The sequence below is a fragment of the Peromyscus eremicus genome, chromosome 15 (genome assembly GCF_949786415.1).
Source record: "Peromyscus eremicus chromosome 15, PerEre_H2_v1, whole genome shotgun sequence".
Classification (NCBI taxonomy): Eukaryota; Metazoa; Chordata; class Mammalia; order Rodentia; family Cricetidae; genus Peromyscus; species Peromyscus eremicus.
The window spans coordinates 18,479,559-18,502,812 of NC_081431.1; the positions used below are offsets into that span (position 1 = coordinate 18,479,559).

Below are 23,254 nucleotides of genomic sequence, written 5' to 3' on the forward strand. Positions count from 1 at the left end.
ATGGTTACATGGTTTTTATAGTTATAGCCAGGGATATAAGTTATAGCCAGGGATGCCAGAGGTATGGTTATTCATCTGCTTCAAACAGCCAGCCTTCCAAAATGGCTTTCACAAACTCTCTCCACCAGGAAACACTGTCCATGTAGGTATAAAAATCACCTCAGGCTAGAATACCACAAACCATTTCCTTCTCAGCCATATTTATAACTCAGATATAAGCATGATGGATTTACTTTAATTACTGACAATTTGAAATATTTTAGGAATTGAAAATTTAAAGTTTTAAGCATCTTAGACTTGACAAGAGCTCTTTGGCATTATTAATACAGGCATACATACAGACGTATGTATGTACGTACGTACAGAATATAACTTAAGATTTGAAGCAGGAAATAAAGATTTCTGCTGATTTGTAAGCTGTTTTGAATGGAGTTCTACAGTGGTGAAGAATGGAGCTGAGTTTGAGACCTTTCCGAACCAAGTTCAGCTTCTCTGGAGCTAGTCAGTTATTCCCAGTGACATCAGAGACTGGCTTCTTCTGGCTTATATCAAACCACCTCAACACAAAGAAAGTCTAATGTCCACAGGTCAGGTTTGTGGCTATACGTTTTACAGAACCCAGGGTTTTCTGACAACAAGATGGATGATTAAAATTCCTTGTATCAAGAACTGTAGATGCAGTGTGCTTGTCCAGTATGCAAGAAACCCTGGGTTGGATCCTTCCTGGCTCTACATAAACTAGGTGTGAAATAAGGGCACTTAATGCCTCTGTTAGATATTTACACAAAATGTCTTTAAACACTTGCTCTTTAAACTGCTATTTATTTACCATGGATGAGAAGGAGAAAGTGGACCTGCCAATGTTCATATACAAAAATTATTTTATAGATAGTAAGTATTTTAAACCAACAAATTTATCAGAAACAATGGTCCAGAAATGATTGCTATGGAGCAATGAGACATCATAAAGCCAACATTCTCTTTAATCTGTAAACTCTCCATCCCCAGCAGAATGCCTGTTACACCTGGCTGAAAAGAGAAGCATGAAATCGCTCCCTAGAAGTCCACATCTTCACCTACACAAAGGCCAGCATATTTTAGAAGTTGTAAAGGCATCAGTCTCCTTGTTTAATCCCCAGACGTTATTTTGTTCATCATCACCAAAGGAATACCAAAAGCAAGGCACCCAACACAGCAGCCAGTCCTCTGGCCCAGTGAGCAGACGGAGCACTGCTGTGTACAGGGTACATGCAGTTCCAAGCCCAAGCCCAAGCCCACGCCTTCCACTGCAGGTGACCCAACAAGTTCCCTGGATGAGTGCTGCCCATCCAAGCCAGGAGAAAAAGAGTGACCTTGTGGCAAAATCCCACAAAGGCGGCCTAAAATTAGAATTTCCTAGAAAGTGAAGCATTTGCAGCCCTATGTGTCTATCAGGGAAGCTTACTCAGCTCAAGGGTGTCCTGATGTCCTGTTTTTCTTTTCCTCTGGCTTATCTGTCACTTACTAAGTACTTATTGTTAAGTCCGAATGGTAAAATAAAATCCCTAAGTTCCTATTTTGCTTAACAAAAGCATATATCCTCTTCCATATGCCAGCACACACAATTCCAGGAGCTGGGAAGTTTCTTTCCTCTTCTCATAGATGAGGCAGCTGACTCGTTACTGGGAGGAAGTTACTTGACCAAGGTCAAGAGCAGGTTTAGAGGCTGGGATCAGAACCCAGGCGGAGAGCCTGCAGACCTGCCTGTCTGTAACCACTAAGCACCATATGCTCCATGAGGAGTTAAAGTCTTTATAAAAGCTCACTGAGTCCTGCTGTAAGCCAGGGGACCCTTGAAGGCTAATTAGTCTGAAAAGTCCCTAGCAGAGAATTGGACTCTTAGATGTAGCAGCGAAGTGGGAACGCTGCTGGTGAGCTTTGCAGAGGTGACTGTGGGCACCTGGAGTTCACATGCAGCTCAGATACTGACTAGCTGGAGAAACAGGAGATGGCAGTGAATTCAGAGTGTGGGCTGGGGCAGCAGACAGCCTTGTGTTCCTAGACTTGCCTATCACACATGTGCGACTTGGGCATGGTGCACGAGTTCTCTGAGTCTCAGTGTCTCCTGAAAACAGTGCCAGTACTCAACAGAACCGCCCTGCTCACTAGCCTACTTCCACTCTTGGAAGGACTTTCTTTTTCTTAATAAAGAGTCTCTATTTCTACTTTTACTATAAATAAGCAAACAAACAAATAAATAAATGGATTTCCTGTTACAGGTTTTTCACTTACTAAGTGCCAGGCTTGGGTAGAAGATATCTAGGACTCACCTACTCAAGAAGTACTGCAGTTCCACGAAAACGACAGCGGAAACAGTTGAATACTGTAATGCGGCATGTTTATTTACCTCTTCTGTGGGTTGGTGTGTTGTATGCGCGTGTGTGATGTATGTGGTGCCTGTGTGTGTACTGTGCAGTCTGTGTTCCTTTGAGACGAGTCTTCCTCTGAACCTGGAATTAGGCTAGCGGCCAAGAAGCCCCAAGCAATCCTCCAGTCTCATCCCCTACAGCACTGGGATTACTGGCACATGTGGCCACATCAGACTTTTTATGTGGGTCCTGGGATCAGAACTCAGGTCTTCACGCTTGCAAAGCAAGTGTTCTCACCCACTGAGTCAATTGTGTGGCCCTGAGCATGAATGTTCTTTAAAGACATTTTTCACACTCACGATCTGATTTGGCCTTTATAACTATTCTGCTTGTCTCTATGGCTGAAGCACAAGGAAGGTAAAGTCCATCTGGTTTGTCCTAGACCATAGGGTCATCAGGGAGCATGGTTGGTTCCTCCCTATCCAAGGCCACTGCTTTCCTACAGCTTGCTATAATTCCAGAAAAGATGTGATAGTTCTTTCAAAATGGAGGAAATAAAATAACATGAAGGAATACAGCTCACCACTGATAGGTCCAAGATCAGAGAGAAAGGCATAAAGGTCTGATTGGGTCTTATTGGGCAGCCTGCATGGAGGGGATTCTCAGGAATGGAGTGTAGCACTCAGGTTTTCTTGGAGATGAGAAGACAATACAAAGATTCCAGAAGAACGAAACAGGAAGGAAGTACCAGACACATCTGTAGAAACGGTCATGGTTGGGGGAGGACATGGCCCTGCTCGGAAAGAACAGCAAAGGGTGGGAACATGGAGACACATGTAGAGGAAGATCTGGATGGACTGCATTTCAAAAGGTGATTTGCTTCCCTGGACAAAGACAAGGCAATGGGGCCATTCCATCTTCAGTGGGGTGTAGGAAGGGGCTGAGAGGCACACAGGAAAGATTTTAGTGAATATCTTAGAGTGTGCCTAGGGGCTCTGAAACGCCCCACAGGAGGGCAGGAGGAGGCTGCACTCCGAGTTCTCTGTAGCCTTCCTTCTGCTAGTTCCTCACAAGAATGGGGCTTGCTTCTGGAGAATGGGCAAGGCCTTTCCAAGGTCAAGGTGGAAAGCAAACTCCTGTCTGCAAGAGATATGTGGGACCTCCTGCCCCTGGTCCAAGTCACTGAGGGACAGTGGGAAGAACATCTCTCAGCTTGTGGTGTAATAGCAACTGTCAAAACATCAGCTCTTTGATGAACAGGAAGTTCTGATTCAGAGTGTCTCCAATTTCTGTGACATAAATATTTCTACCAGGGTCAATTTTAAGCTAGAAATGTAATGCAAAATGGCTCACATTTCAAAAGCTTTATTACTAGCTCCAGCACACTTCACATCTGCTACTAAGGAGGCCACATAAAGTCCCATCTCCTTCCTCATCTCCACCATAAGCCATCTGAGAATCAAATGGAAGTTCTAGAAAACAAAAACAAAGCGAAGCAAAACAAAACAAAACCCACACTGAGAGAAAAACCACAGCAGGAAAAAAGAACTTCTTTGATGGGCAGATCCGAGAGTGAGGTCAGGGAGGGGACTGTAGTAGTCAGGTTACTGTTGACCAAATACATAAATCATTTAAGGTTTCAGAATGTCCAATCCACATTCCCAGGCTCCACTGAGTCCAGGCCCATGGTGAGGCAGAACGTCACAGCAGTGGGAGCGCACGCAAGCTGCTCACCTTGTGACAGCCAGGAAGCAGAAGAAGAGACTGAGCACCAGGTATCAGGTTCAAAGGCATTCCTGTAAGTCCCCTAAGGTCCTTAAGTGGCCAGGCCCTGGCCCTGAGGACCTCCAACCACCAGGCTCTGCCCATAGGACACTCTAAATGGCCATAGAGGCTGGACCCAGGCCCTCAAGATGTGGGTGGCCAAGCTCCACTCTACAGAGTAAAAAGCACAAGATCAGGCCACAAAATCCCAGCAATCCCAGGCCACCCTGGAGAGGTCTGTCCCAAAGAAGCCTACATAAAGCCTGCTCCCCACTCACTTCTCTGGGGCTTCTCTCCTGAGCAGAGACAGCCACTCTCCTGTGTTTCTCCCAATAAATCTCTTGTGTGAGATTGCTGTGTGTGTGACTTGGTGGTATTCCCTGGCTCCCAGCTGTAGAAAGATTCCTTTCCCCTCAGAGCTGTAACACTTACACTGGGGATACCTTCCTCTCAGAGCTGCAACACTTAAAATGCTGCCTATAACCACTTCCTCCGCTAGATTCCAGCACCTTTCCAAACAGTGACACTAGCCAGGGTGAAGAATTCAACATACAGGCAGACACCTTTGGCCCCAGCACTGAGAAGGCAGAGGCAGGTGAATGGCTGTCAGTGTAAGGCCTCTTGTCTAGATATAAGTTCCAGGCCAGCCAGGGGGACATAAGAAGACTCTGACTCCAAATATCAAATCAAAACAAACAAACAAACAAACAAACAAACAAAAGGATTCAACATAGAAACCTGTAGAGAACAACTCTTACTCAAACTACTGAAGAGAGCACTAAATTGGAAGGTGGGCCACTCAAAACTCTCTATGTGGAAATATCTATAGGGCTAGGGAGAGGATAGAAGAGTGCATCCAGGAGCTGCCAGACACCATGAAGTCCAGCTGGTGTAAAAGGCTGCAAGAGGATGGGATGACAGCTCTCCTCCTGGTCTCTGCCTCGGCTGCCGCCAATCTCCTGTCACACTTAAAGGCACAGTGCTATGTCCTTGGCCGACCTGTGCAGGTTCTCCCTTTTCTGTTATGCACACTTTCACTTCTCTTCAGCGTTGTGTTAGCTGGTTGTTTGTTTGTTTGTTTATTTATGTATTTTTCTCTCTCTCTACTGAATGTGTTCTTTACTCGCAAGTCCAGGCAAAGCTAGTTTGGGCTCCCTGAAGGACCTTGAGTCTATTTATTCGTGCAGCAATATTCTACCTTCTGGTCACCCTCTGCTTCCCTGACTAGACCAGAAGCTGCTTTAAGATCTCAGTCACTTTTGCTTTTGTGTGGAGTGCTAAAGGAATGCTAATTAGTGTGGTGATATATTAATAAACTAGAAGATAGAAAAGAGAGCTCAAACCAGGGAATCAGATTAAGGAATAAGATTAAGCTGACATTGGACATCTAATGTTTAAAGCTACAGAAAAGTATTAGGCAAAGCAGCATACCTGACTGCAGAAATGACAAATAAACCCCATTTAACTGAAAAGTGCTAAATTTAGGATAATGAAATTTCTAAGCAGAGTTTATCAACTCACCCAAAATGTAAACTAGAGAGAAAAAGCTTTCCAGAGTTGACTCTATGTGCTTGGCAAATATGGAGTTCAAGGTAGCCTGCACTCTATAGCAAGGAAGTTTATATTAGCTACAGGGGAGAAATTCCATTTTAAATACCAAAACACACTTTCCCCTGCAATATAAGAATAGACATCACCTGCTCAGAAGTCAGGGCAAATGAGAGATGACTAGGCCAAGCACAGGGAACTTACAGGCCACTGACAACACTGGGTATCAATGTATTGATAGACAGATGTCCCACAACTAAAGATGGAGCCAGAGAAATGGGCAGATAAATAAAGGTGCTTGCCACAAAGCCCGATGACCCGAGTTCGGTCCTCAGGGTGGGAGAGAACAGACTCCTGCAAGTTAAGTTGTCTTCTGATGCCCACACGAGTCCCATGACACTCCCACCTAAATAATAAATAAGTAATGTTAATAAAATAAAATAGAGAACCGAGAGTGAAGCTACTGTGAACAATGGGGTGTGGTGGGCACGCTGATGAAGGTTTGTTAGCCGTAAGGACAAACTACTCCTGTGGGAGACGTGACAAGAAGAGAGACCATGCATGGGGAGGACAGGACGGGGGAGAATAAACTCTTGCCCTTTTTTTGTGAACTTAAAACTTCTCTAAAAAATAGTCTTTCAAGAAAAAAAATGAGTGCTCCTAATTTCCAACTATGCTCAAAATGTGATTTTTATAAACAACTAGGTAAATATATCCCACTTGAAATTTGACTTGGAGCTGGTTTATGAGCTAACACTGGCTCATGCTGAAAGTCTACAAACTGAGCACACGGAATGTGCACACACATTCACATACTAACACAACATCACAGCTATATTCCAAGTTACAGTCCAAAATGTTCAAAATCAAAAGTTACATTCAAAATTCAGAAGGCATTTTCCCATAGAAATAACATTATGTAAACATGGTATTTTTGGTTCACAGACTAAATCACAAGAACCAATTTAACCCATAACGTAAATAAACAATGATCTAGAACAGAAGCCTCTGCAGTTCCTGCTAATCCCCAGAACCACAGCTAAGAGGCTAGTGTATACTGGAGGTCTAATGAGTGTGTTGACTATGGGATATTGAGTAAATTCCATGCTGATCATGATTCTACAGACTTTATTGATCATGTTAAGCAATTTTCACAACCTTACAAGGTAGCACTTTACAGAAAAAAAAATGAGAAAGATGAAACTTGAAGAGGAAAGAGCTTGCTAGACTACAAGACTAGACAGGAAAGGGAGAGAAACCCGGAGCTCACTCTTACCTAAAACACCCCCCCCCCCCCCCACTGTTAGGTCTTAAGCGTCCAGCAGTCAAACCAGAAGGAGCTTATGTGACTGTACAATTCACCAGGGCAGGGAGTGCCCTTGATCAGTGCTGCATCCAAGCACATCCTAGTAATGCTTTTAGTTCAGATACGAAGTGTTGCCACTGCACCACGTGACTAGGGCTTGGTCTCTAGGGTGGCACTATTGGGATGTGGTGGAACTTGTAGGAGGTGGGAAATCACTGGGGTGGCGTGTGTTTTTAAAGGAATTGTGGAATTCCAGGCCCTTCTCTTCCTCCCTCCTGCGTTCTGGACATGGTTGTAAGTGCATTTGCTCCATAATGAGCAACAATTCCCAACAAGCAAGAGACTACATGAGTCATGGACGAGAACCTCCACACCTGAGATCCAAATGAACCTTTTCTTTGAATGAATGAGCTGTTTTAGGCCTTGTGTTAGCGAAACTAAGCACCCAAGAAATACCAGGCGATTAAAGGAAGAGCCGTCTTCCTCCTTTGCTGAGTTATTGCAGCCGAAAGTATAAATGATATAATTATGCCCTTGGTATTTTCCTAGGCTGCTTCTGTTGGGTTCCTTTCACATTTCATCTGCTCCCAGGTGGTCAGCTAATACAGCATCTGCCCTGTTCCGTGAATGTAACTGCACAGGTTGTTTAAAAGAATTCATTAACCCAAAATAACTCCTGAGAGGTGGAACGTCCTGCCTAGGGGAAGGCAGCAATCTTATTTGAGGTCAAACACGGCTTCTTGAACTCTTAGGCATATTTTAGCACCGCAAAGAATAATGCATTTTAGAGAGATTGCTTGTGAACCACAACTGATTTATAATTCTAGTGCAATTTTAGGAAACTGGAACTTTTTTTTTTTTTTTTTTTTTTATTTATTTTTATTATGTATACAGTGTTCTGCCTGCAGGCCAGAAGAGGGTGCCAGATCTCACTATGGATGGTTGTGAGCCACCATGTGGTTGCTGGGAATTGAACTCAGAACCTCTGGGAGAAGAGCCAGTGCTCTTAACCTCTGAGCCATCTCTCCAGCCCAAACTGGAACTTTTTTAAGCAGTCTAATTATCACAGCTCCCTCCTTTCCTATACAACATTCTTGGCTTGTTGCTCTTGGACTCCATTGGTAAGGCAGAGATCTAATTCACACAGCCCTGTGGCCAGTGAAATCAATAATTAAGAAAAGCTGCAAAAAAAAAAAAACAAAAAAATGTTTACCATGATATGAATCACTTACCACTTTCTTCATAAAAAGAACATAGTTGTGTGTTCTAACATAAAGGTATATAAATCTAAAATAACCCAGACATCTTGAAAATTCACATTTACTAGTATGCTGTCAGTTATAAAAACAGACTTGCAAACAGCATAGCCAAGGAGGCCTTCTCTATGGAGATTGCTGGTGACAGGGTAGGAGGCAGAGGATCACACATCCATCTGCTTCAGCAGGAGATTAGATAGATGATATGCTTCTGAATTACAAATCATACAATTCATACCGATTACAATTCATACAGTGTGTGTGTGTGTGTGTGTGTGTGTGTGTGTGTGTGTGTGTGTACCTATGCAGGTACACGCGCGCATGTGAATAAGGACATGCATGTGTGGTATGTATATGGAGGTCAGAGGACAACCCTGAGTGTCAGATCTCACCTTCTACCTTGCATGAGGCAGGCTCTCTTGTGTTTGGCATTGCTCTAGATTAGCCAGCCATGAGCATCTGGTCTTCTGTCTCTGTCCGCATCTCCCCACGGCAGGACTCCTGGGATGCTCACACTGTCTGGCTTTTACATGGGTTCGAGGGTTCAAATTCAGGCTCTCACTCCTGAGTTGCATGTGCTTTCTGCCCACATGGCCGTCTCCTCAGCACTGAAACATAGTCACTGAGAGGCCAAGTGACATTGCTGTACTACAATGGCTTAATAAAGCAACCCAAAGCAAACCAAATTATTATAATAAAGCTAAATCTTTAAAAGCAAGAACAGAAACATGAAAACCAAAATGATCTCAGCACAACCTTGATAATGAGTGGTACCTAAATGTCCTTCCCAAGGATGACAGCAGGTCAAATGATCAGAGCATGTGCTGTAATGCAGGAGGTCTGTAGGGCAAGGGTATCACCAGTAGAATATCAAAGTAGCATTCTCAGTAAGCTGTTTTGGCTTACAAAAACCGGATTTCGGACTCTCTAAGACATTGACTTGAAAGTCTTCTAGAGTGTGTAAGAACTGATGAGAAACACCTAGAGTTTGGTTCTGTCATCTGCTCATCACCACCCAGTGAGGGGCACTTGTGATGACTCCTCTAAATTAGAATGCCTAACTCAAGAAAGGATTGCAGGGATAGGGACATATTTTGAACTTTGTGCCCCAAACTTAACATTAAGACTTTTGGTTTATATAAATCACAGACAGCAGGGTGTCCTTCCCAGGTGGCCAATGGAGGCCAGTCCCCTGGGGAACCATTTCCCCTCCCCTCTATGGTTTATAGGGGCCTTGGAGCAGCCCAGAGTGGCCTAACAGGAGACAGTGAGTTGTGCCATGGCTATGCAGCATCGTGGATTCACAATGCCCCAACTCTCTATTCTGCGTGGATATGTGTTCAAAATCTCAATTCCCAGATTGGCATTCCATGAAGTGGAGTCTACTGGGAGGTCTTCAGGTCACAGGAGTCATGCCCATGAAGAAGACAGTGGCCCCCCAGTCTCCCTTTCCTTCCCATCTCCATTTCTTCATTGTTATAATTTAGATCTGAAAGGTTCCAGATCTCATGTGTTGAAGGCTTAATGACTGGTTGGTGGCGCTATGGCAAGGTGACAGGGCCAGCAGAGCGCAAACCTCATGACAGACTGCCTGGGGGTGGGGCCTCTTTATAGGGCTAGGTCACTGAGGCCTATGTCTTTGAAGGCTACATTCTGCCTCAGGCTCTGGCCTTCTCTGCTGCTCAGCCATACTCTCTCATGCTGTTTAGCTTTACCTCAGTCCCCAAAGCAATGGAACCAGCCAAAGACAGACTGAAGCCTCCAAAAACAGGATGCAAAGCGAGCCTTTTCTCCTTTAAATTGTATTCTGAGCATCTTGTCACAATGATGACAAGCTTACTAAAAAGACCCGCCATGGGGTAAGCAGCCTTTCTTTGTCAAGTGCTTTCACCACGGGGGCCTCACCACAGGCCCGAAGCAACAGGATCAGCTGATTTGGGACAGAAACCTTTAACACTCTGAGCCCAAGCCATCCCATTTCTTCCTATAAAGTGGTTATTTTAGGCATTTGTTAGAGTGATGGAGAGCTGACTAGCACCCTGCTCCAAGTACAGAAGATGACCGGTAAGCACAGTAGTGAGCACAGTAGGTCGGTCCATCACACCCATGAATCCCTTGGTGAACAAGGTACAGAATGGACACAATCCCCACTAACCACACAGTAAATGGGTCTGGCCTCAACCCACCACAGCAGTAAAGCCATCAGGCTGTCCTGCAGTTGCAGGGTTGGGGAGGAGGCTCCCACAGACCAAGACTAATCCCTGCTTAACGCTTGTGTTTTGACACCTGTCTACTCTCAGAACCCGCACAAACTTGCCTCTTTTCCTAACTCAGCATCCTCAGATTTTTCTAGACTCTCAAATCCTTTTCACAGAAACACAGCTTTGAGAATTTCCTAGGGATTGCTAAAACATTCTCTTATTATGGCATGATACCACAAGCAGGGAACTTTCAAGTAAAAAAAAATCGTTTAAAATAGTCATAAATGTGAAAATATATAATAAAATTTCCTATTTCATAAATAATGTCACTATTTTATATATATTGCTTAATGGATTAATTATATAAGAAAAGGACATGATTGGCAAATAACATAAAATACATTTTAGCACCAAAACATATCCTAAAATGTCAAAATTGAAATTAAATTCATATTATAGAATCAAACAAATTAAAATAGCTGAATTTTTTGGAATTCTTGTTTTCTGAATATATAATCTGATACTTTTATAGCAGTCCTCTTTTGTCTGAAAATGATGGATTACAGATTATAATTTCAGGTTTAGATTTTAAGTACTTCTTGGAAAATTGTGAATAGTCTTAATTCTACAAAATCAAACGCTGCATTACATAAAATCCAATATTGTATTTTCTATTTTTAACAGTGGCTTTTGAATGAAGTTTCCATTAGCATAGCATAATGTGGGGGTTTCACACAGATGACCCCTCGGTTACAGAATTACCAAGTTTAACCTCATATTAGCTTGTAGAATCGGAAGCTTCTGAGGCTTTACGCACACTGCTCAACACTGCTCACTTATCCAGAAAGAAAGCAGCACAGGATGGCCTCACAGCACAGTCAGGTCTGCTGGGGCTGGAGACAGTGTGTGGCCAGATGAGAGAACACAGCCTTCTGCAGAACCCTACTGACTGCCTGGATCCTCCTGCATACCGAGGGGCTTGCATCCTGCTTATTTTCCAGGAGGAACACGTGACTAGGGACTCACTTTAAAACAGAGAAGAAAACAGCCATTATTTTGACATGAAGTTTCAAGACTATGTTCACTCCAGAGGAAAAATCTAATTTTCTTTCTTGAACACTGAAACTTTGTTGAGCTTTACAATAACAATATCCAATGCATTTACATCTACTCTAACTTAAGACAAAAGCCTCTTTGCCCTAAAATGTGCATGCTCCCAGTACATGCCCCACTGTGAGCTGGCTGGTCTGGCTTTCCGTATTTCCTTGCATCTCATTTCATGAAAAAGTGATAAATGGCTATTTCAGATTTTCAAACTGCTCTAACTTTCAACTCCCTTTAATCTCCCATCTGCACCTATTCTGCACCAACAACTGCTCTTGCAGACTTAACTGGTGATGTGCATGGTCCCAAGGCTAACACATTTTCTGGCTTACTGTGTGGCTGGCATCTGATTGAATGCTTCCTCTACCCAAGGCAGTTTGATCAGCAGAGTGAGTAGCAGTCCTTTCCATGCATTGCTCAGGTTGCTTTGTGGCAACCTCTTTTGTTGGTTTTTAACCTTATTTTTGAAAGTATGGCTGCTCTTGAGGGTCAGTGGCCCTTCCTTCCTTCTTACTACTTCATCCTAAAGATACATTTATCCCTAAAGGTTTCAAATATTCTCCACAAACCAAGGGACAGTTCTTCCTCCAGCCTAGACCTAGCTCCCAAGTTCAGTTTCCCTAGAAACATGCAAGCTCCACCAGAGGGAGCGAGCGCCGTATCTGCTTTGCTGTTTTGTTCTCAGCACGTGATGGATACCTCGTAGCACATGACACATAGTGGTAATCAATAAGTATTTGCTGAAGAGACCAATCATTCATTTGCTCTCTGACCTCCAGTTAGCACATTTCCCTCTCCAGGCCTTAGTGTCCATCTGGAAATAGATAACAACAGCAGCTCCTTTCCAGATTTGCCTCAAGGCACATCGCAGTGAACATGAGTGCAGTTTATGAATTGAAGAGCAATATGCCAGTGTAAAAGACGCACATGCATGCATGTGTACACACACACACACACACACACACACACACACACACACACAGCTTGTAAAGGCTAAAATATTTACTCCTTGGACCCTTATGAAAAAACCAAAAGTTTGTTGACCTCTAACATAGAAGAGTATCTGGGTTTAAGTAAATATCACATGAGTTAATGAAAGAATGGCTAATTCCTTGCAGGTCTATGTGTACTGTAACATGCTGTTAGGGGAAGGCAGTCCTCCTTCGGGCTGGCCCCCCTCTACTTAAAAGCAAGTCGTCAAGGTATCAACATATAGCACCACCATCTCCCCCAATGCTGTTTACCTTAAGTTTAAGAAGTGCAACTGATATACATTTCCACTTTCCCCTAATTATATCAATGGAAAAAGAGAAGTCACAGGTCTCTGGAGGACGGAGTAGAGATGGAAGCTTGGAAGGCATGAAGACATCTCCACAAGAAAGCTGGTAGCTGTTCAGTACCCAAGTCCAAGTCTACAGAATTCTACTCACTGTTGCTACAAAATACACAGATTTTATCTTGGGGGGAATCCTATGACCAGAGTTTAGAAATGGTATATCCATAGAAGGGGTCTATATTTATTACAACAAAATAAAACACCAACCAAATACTATACAAAAGGGAAAAGGAATTTGGAATCAACCACTCAAGATTTAAATTTGAACCCTACCATGTGTTCCGTATGTGACTTTGAACAAACCCGTTACTCCCTGTGAACTGAGTTTCCGTCTCCAGAAAAGAGAGTGGCACCACGGGTGGTCCCAAGGAGGTGGCTAATATGAGCCAGTGACTTACTCCATCTTGCGATAAAAGCATCATCAGCAACAGCATGTGGTAAAGACACGGAAGCTCAGACATGCTAACCGACTTGCTTAGAGAAGCATTACTTACTGCATAGTGCAGCCTCAATGAAGGCTCTACGCCAGCTACTGCATGCTTTATCTTACATATATTAGAGCCTACTAGCTAGGAGGAAAGGTCTGAATCTTGTTATGCTATGATACTGTCAGTGTATACTCAAAAGGGGGGTGGTTCCTCCACTGTTCTATAGTAATTCCAGGCTGTTATCTTTAGAAAATAGTGGAAGAGAATGTGTGCCTTTCTCTGCATGTAATGAGAACACCTCAAGTATCAAAAGCAAAACTATAGGAAAGTATTATGTGCTGAGCATACAGCTGGTTAGTTTAACAATCCTAATGTCCACTTATTCCACAGGAACTCTCCTGTCTGTGATGCTGCCACACTCAGTGTGTAATGTAGACGCTCATTACCTTTCCTGCATCGTCTCATGAACCCTCCCATGTTGGATGCACTGTTCCTCCAGTTCATCATTTCTCTTCTGTAACTTCTCCAACTTGTCACACATGTATCTTTTTTCTTGACTGAGGCGAACTATTTCTGATCTAGAGGGGGTAGAAACACAGAAACAGTAGATGGTCAAGAGTCACCTTACTAGATTGTATTTTTATTGTACAAACCTTTGCACTCTCTTAAACTCTATACTCAAGGCATAATAATGAAGGAAAAATATTTTATATATCAAAGAAAATATTTCAGCAAATTCAAAATGCCGCGTAGAAGAGTATGTGCATCAAAGGGACTGCAGATACAGCACTGTAGAGATCTGAGCGAACTCTAGTTACAACAGGGACCGACCTACCACAGAAGTCTATATTCTGAAAAGCACTGTCTTCCCTCCTTTTCCACCCTGCTCCTAGACCGCACACAGTCAGGGCTGTAACAGGAGTGGAGGATGACCTGCACTCAGACCCAAATCCCCAGGTGTCTCCATGGTGACAGCTGATGTCTTTCCGGACATAAACTACATCTTCAGTGTCTTAGATGACAATCCCAACTCTTAAACATTTGCAGATCAGGAAGATATCCAAGGAAAGCTGTGTCCTTTTTAAAAACCAAATCGCCAGCATTGACACCATCTCCTCATGCCTACACGGTCTCATCAGGTCAAAGCCACAGTTAAATTTCTCTACATTGTAAGTCATTTTTAAGTTAATCAAAAACATTTTTGACATGAAGTTAGTTCCCTCCCCAGAAAGGACTGCTTTATTATGCAAGGGTGCCTTTTGCTCTAGTTAGGAAGACTTTGGATTTGCTAGGGGAAATCTTACCCCACAAACTGTTCATCCCAAAGTCCAGGATGCTGGCAGGGGAGGAGCAATGCCAGTTCAGCCCACCCTCCCTTTGTTGTTATCTTTGCTGCACACTGCAGGGAGCCTGCTCAGACCAGCACCTTCACTTTGCACAACTCCGCATGGCTGTGAAACCACCTCTGTTCACCCAGACATTTCCTCAGAGTTCCCTTTCTCAACTGTGCTCTATGCCTCACCGTTCTCACTGGTTTCCAGATAAGACAGAATACGGCTCAGCTCCTTTTTAAGCTCAGCTCAGGTACTCTCTCTGCATTTGCCTCTCCTGCTATGAGTAAACCCTCATTGATTGAACTAGTCCACATCCCTGAATAAATGACTCATGTCTATCCATTCAAAATCACACACAATACCAAAAGTAATCTAGAAGCTATAATAATATTTGAATTTAGTATTTCTTCCCAAACTAGCATCTCCTGTCATATATTGAAATAAATCCCAAAAGGAAAAATGTCGTTAAACCAGATTAGGAAAATAATAAAATCCATGGCCCGGTGGCAGTGGTGCACGCCTTTAATCCCAGCACTCTGGGAGGCAGAGCCAGGCGGATCTCTGTGAGTTTGAGGCCAGCCTGGTCTACAAAGCAAGATCCAGGACAGGCACCAAAACTACAGAGAGAAACCCTGTCTCAAAAACCAAACAAACAAAAATAAATAAATAAAATAAAATAAAATAAAGTCCATGGAAAGGAACCCACACCTAGCCTCAGGCTGCTTCCAAGAAAAGAGGTGCCATTTTCAAAGAAAAGCACAAAGAAAAATAGACAATATCAAAATATAAAACGTTCACATATAAAAAAATCATATATTTGAAAAGCCATATGTTTATGTTTATAATCACCATAGTACTCCTTATAGAGAGAATCTTTGTCTAAACACAATACATGGAAATTTGATCAAGAATTCTACCAACAGGGCATTGGCTATCTTGCTTATATGATAGAAGTTATTAATTGACCTAAAATGTAATATTTTGATAAGAAAGGGGAAACATTAAAATCAGCATGCATAATGCAATTCTACTTTACAACTAAGTTATTTGGGCATTCACCAAATATTAATACTGATAATTTCTGGATGGCAGAATGTTTTCCCTTTTGTTTGTCTATATTTTTCTTATTTTATCAAGTTTTACAATGGACTCATATTTTAAAAGTTATTTTGAAAGCAATTTTTAACAGCAAAATGAAAGGTGAACAGGAACAAGGGGGACGTTTTGAGAAGGTCACGGCTGTTGGTGAAGTTGGGACTGATGGGGTAGGGCGGGGAGGGAAGGGTCCTGGTGAGGGAGGATCTGCACACTCAGGACTGTACTTACTGCTTGATTTTACTAGTGAACCTAAACTGCCCTTAAAAAGTTTATTAATTAAAAAACAAAACATTACAAAAATATTCATGAAAATCAGACAGATGACACCATTAAAGTGCTGTAACCAACAAATTTTCTGTTCTGAAAAACAGAAGAAATATGCAAAATTTCCCTAGAAGGCAAAACATGAAATGATGTTTATAAAATGGTCAATTTTATTACCATTTGAACAAATGCATAATAATATTTGATATTACTGTCAAATATTTATTTCATCCCTACTCTGTACCAAATCCATCTTTTGATGTTCTCAAATACCCTAGGAAGTAGTTGTGAATTTCCTTTCTCTGTGAGGGAAATGCAGTTGAACGAGTTGTTTAAGGCTAGCAATGGCCAGTTCTGTGTGGGGGTCTCTTATCCTATGTGTCCAGCTCTGAAGGGACAGTTCTACCCATGGTGCAATGCTCATGGTCATCCTTTTTTCTTTGAACCTTTTAATTTTTGCTGTCACATATTTATATAGGGACATATGTACTGAGAAGAATTTAATTCAACACCTAAGCAAAATAATACACATTAGCAGCCTTGAAGAGTGTGTCTGGCTTTTGAAGTAACAATTCCCTTTTAAAAGAGTCATCAAAATTTGTGTACAAAGTTATAGTTCTATTATTACTACAGTAGTTAAAAGTTGGAAATGTCATAAACATCGAATGAACACGAACAAGTGATTGATTGCAATCTTGTTTCTGGAGTATTCACTGACAGAGAAACATGTTCATTAAGGAGACAGGTAGAAAGCAGGTGTAAAACTGCATAGACTGCATGAACCTATCATGATAGAAGCTGTTGTACAGGACACATTTACATACACATGAAAAATGACTGACAAGAAGCATATAAAAAATAGCAGTGATTTTCTTGAGATAGCAATGTCACAGGAAAATGTTTCCTAAATTTTTCTTTATGATTTCCTACAGTGAGATGTCTTCAGGAAGCACAGGAACATAAATGTTATTTTTAAAGTATAGGCTACTGTAATATGTGCTATTGTAACTATTCTGCCTTATATACTTTGGGATTTTCCCCCCTTTATTTATAATGGCAACTTGCCCACCAGCTTCTGTCACACAATACAGCTTCGCTCTATGTGTACATACATCGTTCTTCATTTGGGTGGTGCTGACAATATAGTAATACAACCAGTGGTCTGCAAAGTGACAAGAGCAAACAGAAAACCATATCTACCCTACTCCCATATAAAAGGAAAAATGACTCTAATTCATTTTCATAGAAATGTAGGTAATTTCTGGCTTTTCAGAAACATGAACTTCCCCTGCATTTTATGTAGCAGCTATAGCGTGTAATTGCATTTGCATGAATGGAAGACATTTTACTACTATAATTCAGATTATAATGATAATTGCTTTTAAAGGAAAAATATGACACCTTAATTTTTTTATTCTTTTGGATTCTGGTTTGACTTTTGGTAACAATTAACAAAAAGAAGGTCAATGTCAGTCTCCTTTTGTAGAATATAATTTTTGTAGCAGCCCAACCTCACATCATCTAAACATGCAAAGAGAAAAAAATAGTTCAACCGGGTGTGTGTTCTTTTACTTCAATTAAACTCACACAGTTGGATACCTACTGCTGCCAAAACAGTAATATAATTTATACATTCTAGTCCACATAGTAAAACTACACTAAAAGTCATTTAACAATATTTATAACACCATAAAATACAGTGTTAAAATATATGAACTGCAATATGTACCAAGATTATAAAATTTGTTTCTCATCATCAGTGATTAAAACCAGGACCATTACTCCAGCCTCAATACTCACAACCCTGGTGACAGATCAGAATTCAAATCTTAATGATCAATTTACAATTAACAAGATAGAAGTGAAACAAATTAAACCAACCATTATATATAACGAGACCCCATGGACTCCCATTGTTCCTCTTAATTACAAAACGCAAATCACAAATACACAATGGGCAGTGCTAGACATCAATCCACGGCCTAGCAACCCAGCAAGTGACAGCGACAGTCAACTGAGGGAGGCAAAACCACACAGACCCAGCTCTGTGCTCATTCCTCTCCTCCCAGCGTGCAAGGAGAGAGAGACTGAGACCTGGACAAAGTGTGCTTCATGCCCACCATGTAAGGGCTCCGTCAGCCTGGGCACAGGCTCATCTGCAGCCAGTGCCCAGCATTTCCTAGGGCTTCCCAGACCAGGTTTTCAACCATAATGCAAACCGTACATTTTAATGTGGATTTTCCCTAAATTTCTAGGGAGAGAGAATACTTACTTCACTTTGATAAAGAAAAATAAATTGCATGAAAGATATTTAAGTCTATCTATTTACCTCCCTCAACAACCTCATAATTATGTAAGTTCTCAATGTACTAGAGGATACAGAGGGAAGGGGCTAAAGTTTACACTTCAACTAAAACCAGCCAGAATGTCTGCCTAGTGTCAATTAAAAACAAAAGGGAATCAATTCTTTTGCCTCGTGATCAAAAACAAGCTATAAAAGATGTAAAGTATGAACCAGGATTTCAGTCCTCATTTTAAATGGGGCGTGCCACTCACAACGCTTGTGGTCTTAGGCACCACTATATGCACAGTGTAGAGTACCACACTGTGATGGTCACGGAGGCTCCCGAGACAGATGCAGTCGTCACTGTCATAATGCAGTGTACAGTTTACTCTGGGAGAAAATGCATCACAACACACACACACACATACACACACACACACACACACAGCAGACACACACACAGACACACACACACAGACACACACACACACACACACACACACACACGCACACACGGAATTTCAGTACATTTTCTGAAGGCAGCCTTGCAGGAGACTGGGCAGAGAAGCAGGGTGTGTGGGCATGAAGAGCCCAGACTGTCAGCTTCTCTAGTGATGGGCTCTAGTCAAATGCCTAGATCTGTAAGTGAGAAAGCGTATTTTTGATGCTGAGTCCATTTGTTTAGAGTGGCATTCTGAACAACACAAAATGCTTACAGAAATTTTAGCAAGGAAAGGGGGAAATATTTTTTATTTATAATAAAAAAATCATGTTTTATTTTCATTAAAATTTTTCCTACAGTACTTTGAGAAAAACCGAAACTGAAATGACTACATGGATTAAACAATTATTCTGGAGACTGAGTTTCTATAGTGAGAGAACTTTAGAAGCTAAGAAGCCCTCACTTCAGAGGCCAGCAGAAGTTCTTTATCCAAAAGTTTGGCATAGCGTGCATAGACACATGCCCTGAAGTGATAAGTCTTATTACATTATTTTTCTTATTTCAAAAGAAACATTCTGAGTTTTTTGGGCTTTATAGCTGGTTTCACAGCAGAAGGTAATATCAAAATGGAATGTCAAATGGGACATAAAAGAAAGGGTGAAAATGTCTTAATTTCTTGGAAATCAGGGGAGAAACCAGGTGGGGCTGACAAGAACACACACAACCTGAAAAACACAACTTATTTCAAATACTGTTTTATGAAAAACATAAAAAGTATCAAAATAGAACAATTTATTGTTTACCACTTGTAAGGCCTTGGCTTTGAACGAATTCATGGGTTAAGACGCAGAACCTGGTGTCAGAGCTTGCCCCACAAAGTCATGAGCTCCGGAGTTTCCGGTTTGGTTCTGTTTGGCCCACAGATACTTTCATCGCAAAACAGACTTTGGCCATTAGAAAATCTTGCTCAGATCTTGCCCAGTTATGGAGCGTGTGCTGCGAGAGTACCCCCATTCCTTACTGCGGGGTGGGCAGGCACCATGCTGGGTCTTCCAGCTGCCTTCCCCAGCTGTGGGTTCTTCGGCAGCTCAGCCAACCACAGAGGGAAACGCTGGGTCCGTACTGGGCAGGCGCACAGTCCGGTGGTTATTTTGTACCCAGTGCAGTTTAACAACTAATCACATAGTGTTTGCATTGTATTAGGCACTATAGGTAATCTAGAGGTGATTTCAAATATATGGGAGACGGGTTAAAGTGTTGTTTTGTGCTGGACTACTGGCTTAGCATGTGTTAGGCCCTGGGTTCCATTTCTAACACCACAAAAATAGGAAATAACATAAAAAATAAAATATGTGGGAGAATACAGGCAGATTCCATGTACCTACCACATCATTTTATGTTAAGAACATGAGCATCTGTCATCTGTGGATTTTGGTATGGTGTCAGTCCGGCAACCAACACCCTGTTTGTCGAGGGGTGTGACAGTACACAGTATGGGTGCTTGTCATCCTGTCATTAAATGTCCTTTTAAATCCCACAGCTACCCTGTGCCATGGCTGGAGAAGTACTTTCACAGCTGACAAAGCTGAGGTACAGGGAGACGGGGCTCCGTAGTCAAGATCACAGACAGACACAGCCGAGTGAGTGACAAGCAGGATTCAAGTCCAGTTCCTCCTGAATCGAAAGAGCTCCTTCCTGAGACTGCCTGTCACCCACAAAGGAACAGGCTGGCACCAGAATAGACCAGCATGTGGAGGGGAGCAGCACACCTGTTTTTTCTATTCATTTATCATTCATTCAATAAATATGCATTGGGTGCCATCTATGTGTCGGATATGAAGGAACATGATCAGTGCACAAAGCAGCAGTCGCTGAGAGATGCTGAGGTGCAGGCTCACTAGGCTCGTCCCGGGTATGACTGACTGACTTAAAGTGGGAAAACCAGAGCCCAGGGCCTGGTACGGTGAGCTCTGGCTCTCAGTTTAACTATTACATCCCAAGAATGTCGACTTGCCTCAGGGACTGAAAGGTTAATTTTTTCCTTCTTAGCCTTTCCAACAAGTAATACTGTCACTGAGCAATCCTCTCATCTCCTTTCTTCTCTTTTAAGAGGCAGACTCTTGCTATGATGCCTAGGCTGGCCTAGAACTCCTGGGCTCAAGAAATCCCCCTGCCTTTGCCTGCTGAGTTGAGACTGCAAGTCAAGTCACTATATCCAACAAGTCTGAACTTTCTTTAATAGCATGTATAAATATCATCACAGACTTAAGACTCTAGACATTGGTAACAGGAATACATAGGCAAAAACTCCCACCCACAAGCTATTCAAACAATTATGTTTTTTTCAATCTGTAAAAGAAGCTAATTACTGTCATGTGCTGTGGTGAGAGTTAAGTATGTATTATTCCAAGCACCTTTGCCTCCTCAATGTCCAGAATGATTAGCATTAAAGACAGCTTCTGTGTGTTCCCAAAGAACTGTGGAAATAGATCAAAATGCATTACCAATATCGACATAAGATTGTAAAACTGCTTGACGTATTTGTATTCTTTATTATGGTAATGGTTATTTTGGCCTTTGTTCCTAAACTTTCATGGTTTTAAAGTCTAAACATTATAAAAGCCATGTAAGTAAGTATACATAACCATGAAAAAAAAAATCAAAGTTGGGGAGTGGGTAGAGCTAGGTGAAGAGTGCTTGGTTACTGTGCACAAGGCCCTGGAGTCCATCCTTGGGACTGAAAGGTTGTCTACATGGACAATCACAAAAATATTATATAGAAAACTGTTTTCACAGAAAACTTACATAAACAGATGACTAATTTTAAAGTTAGATTACAGTGTATAAAATGCAATTTTAAGGCTAAATTTTAGCTATCAAATAAACAGTATTCTGAGAATATTCTATAATATTGCCCAATCACCTACCTGCTTTTTTGTGAGATTTTCTCCAGCTTCTTGGCTAATGTGCAGCATTCTTCCTTTAACTTTGTCAGAAATGTATTCTGGGAGGTCAGCAACGAATATTGTTCATTTTCTAGAAATAACAATAACCCCACCAATATAAGATGTTTATGGCTTTGCTCTGCAGGCTTCCAATGCACAGTGAGTGCTAAGTGCTTCAGAACACTTCGTCCTGCCTAGAGCCACCAGACCACTGCCAGGGTCCTGAGTGCAAGGACTTATCACTGGGGGGACACTGACTCTTGTGAGGCATTTGTTTTCATAATATATTTGTACACCCGGAATAATTTTGATCATATCAGCTTGTGTAACATTTTAGCATGCTCGTAAACTGTCAAATATCTCAAATGAAGTCATAAATGCTTATATCTTTGAAGTATGCAAGATATTATATTTTTATTTTGACAATTTTACTATAAACAGTGTCAAAAATTCTCACAACCAGATAATTCGAAACTAAAACCGAGGAATTCTCTGTTACACTGCAGTTGATGCTCGACAGTTCTTCTCTCATATTTTACCCCTTGGAACCTGCACATTCTCCAGTTATGAGGTGAAACTACACAACTGCCCTAGAACCAGACATACTTAAATAGTATGTGTTTCATTAAAGCTCTGGCTAGGGACTCAAGAGAATGTGACTTGTATTTATTTGTAAAATAAAAGATTTTAAAGACGATTTTAACCGTTAAAGCCTTACCCAACCCTCAGATTCTGCCCAAGACTCTTGGACCAGGACGGTTCTGCTGTGGCCAAACGACAATTTCTCCTATGAATTCCTCTTTGTGTTTTAGTAAAAAAAAAAAAAAATCTATAAAATCTTGAGGATTTTCCTTTCTTCTGGCTAAATGCTGAGAAGAAACTATGTGAGGCAGCATGGTAGCTGCCTTTATAAGTAAATAAATCATTTAATAAGTAAATAAATCATTAATGAACAGAATATCCATTTGTTACCAATAGGTGGAATCATTTTTTACTATACCATTAAATATAATATGCATTAAATCCTGTGAAATTCATCTGTAAGTATTTTTTTTTTCCTTTTCAACTTAAGCTAATGGTCACGAAAAAAATCATATAGCATACAAAGCAAAATAAATCAAGGCACTAAAATTAAGCAACATTTTTTTCTGGAAGAGACAGGATCAATTAAACTTTTGTTTTAATGGTACAATCAGCGTGGAGTATGTGGTGTGGAATTATAATGACTGACACTGTCTTGTTTTGACTAACACTGTCTGTGAACACACAACTCAAAAGCGAAAGGAACTACATAACGCTCTGACTGCACCCATCAAACTGCCTATTTTCGAAGTGCATTTTACTTTCAAATTAAAGGTAAAGAGTTACTGGCCAACTCAGTCTGCAGAACAGTGCCAATGTGATGAAAGATGGCGATTTTTAGCCAAGCTGCCAGCTGTGGTCCATGCCTTGTATTAGCGAATTTTAACAGCAGTTGTGAGAAGCTGAAGAATGCAGAGGATTAAGCATCACTCTCGACTGCATTGGGGGAGGTGGGGAAATCATACAAATGCTAAAAATGTTCGAAGCTGCAAAGATTAAATAAAGGAACATATC

The 23,254-nt window shown here is 41.6% G+C and overlaps 1 protein-coding gene across 1 annotated transcript in view; it reads right to left on the minus strand.

Annotated features, from left to right (window-relative positions):
• Positions 1 to 23,254, minus strand: part of Sdccag8 (SHH signaling and ciliogenesis regulator SDCCAG8) — a 200,284-nt gene that overhangs the window by 53,255 nt on the left and 123,775 nt on the right. The window contains exons 15-16 of the mRNA XM_059280536.1: positions 21,641 to 21,749; positions 13,738 to 13,869 (exon numbers count right to left, since the gene is read on the minus strand). Of these exons, the coding sequence (XP_059136519.1) occupies positions 13,738 to 13,869; positions 21,641 to 21,749 (241 nt within the window). The remainder of the gene's footprint in view (positions 1 to 13,737; positions 13,870 to 21,640; positions 21,750 to 23,254) is intronic.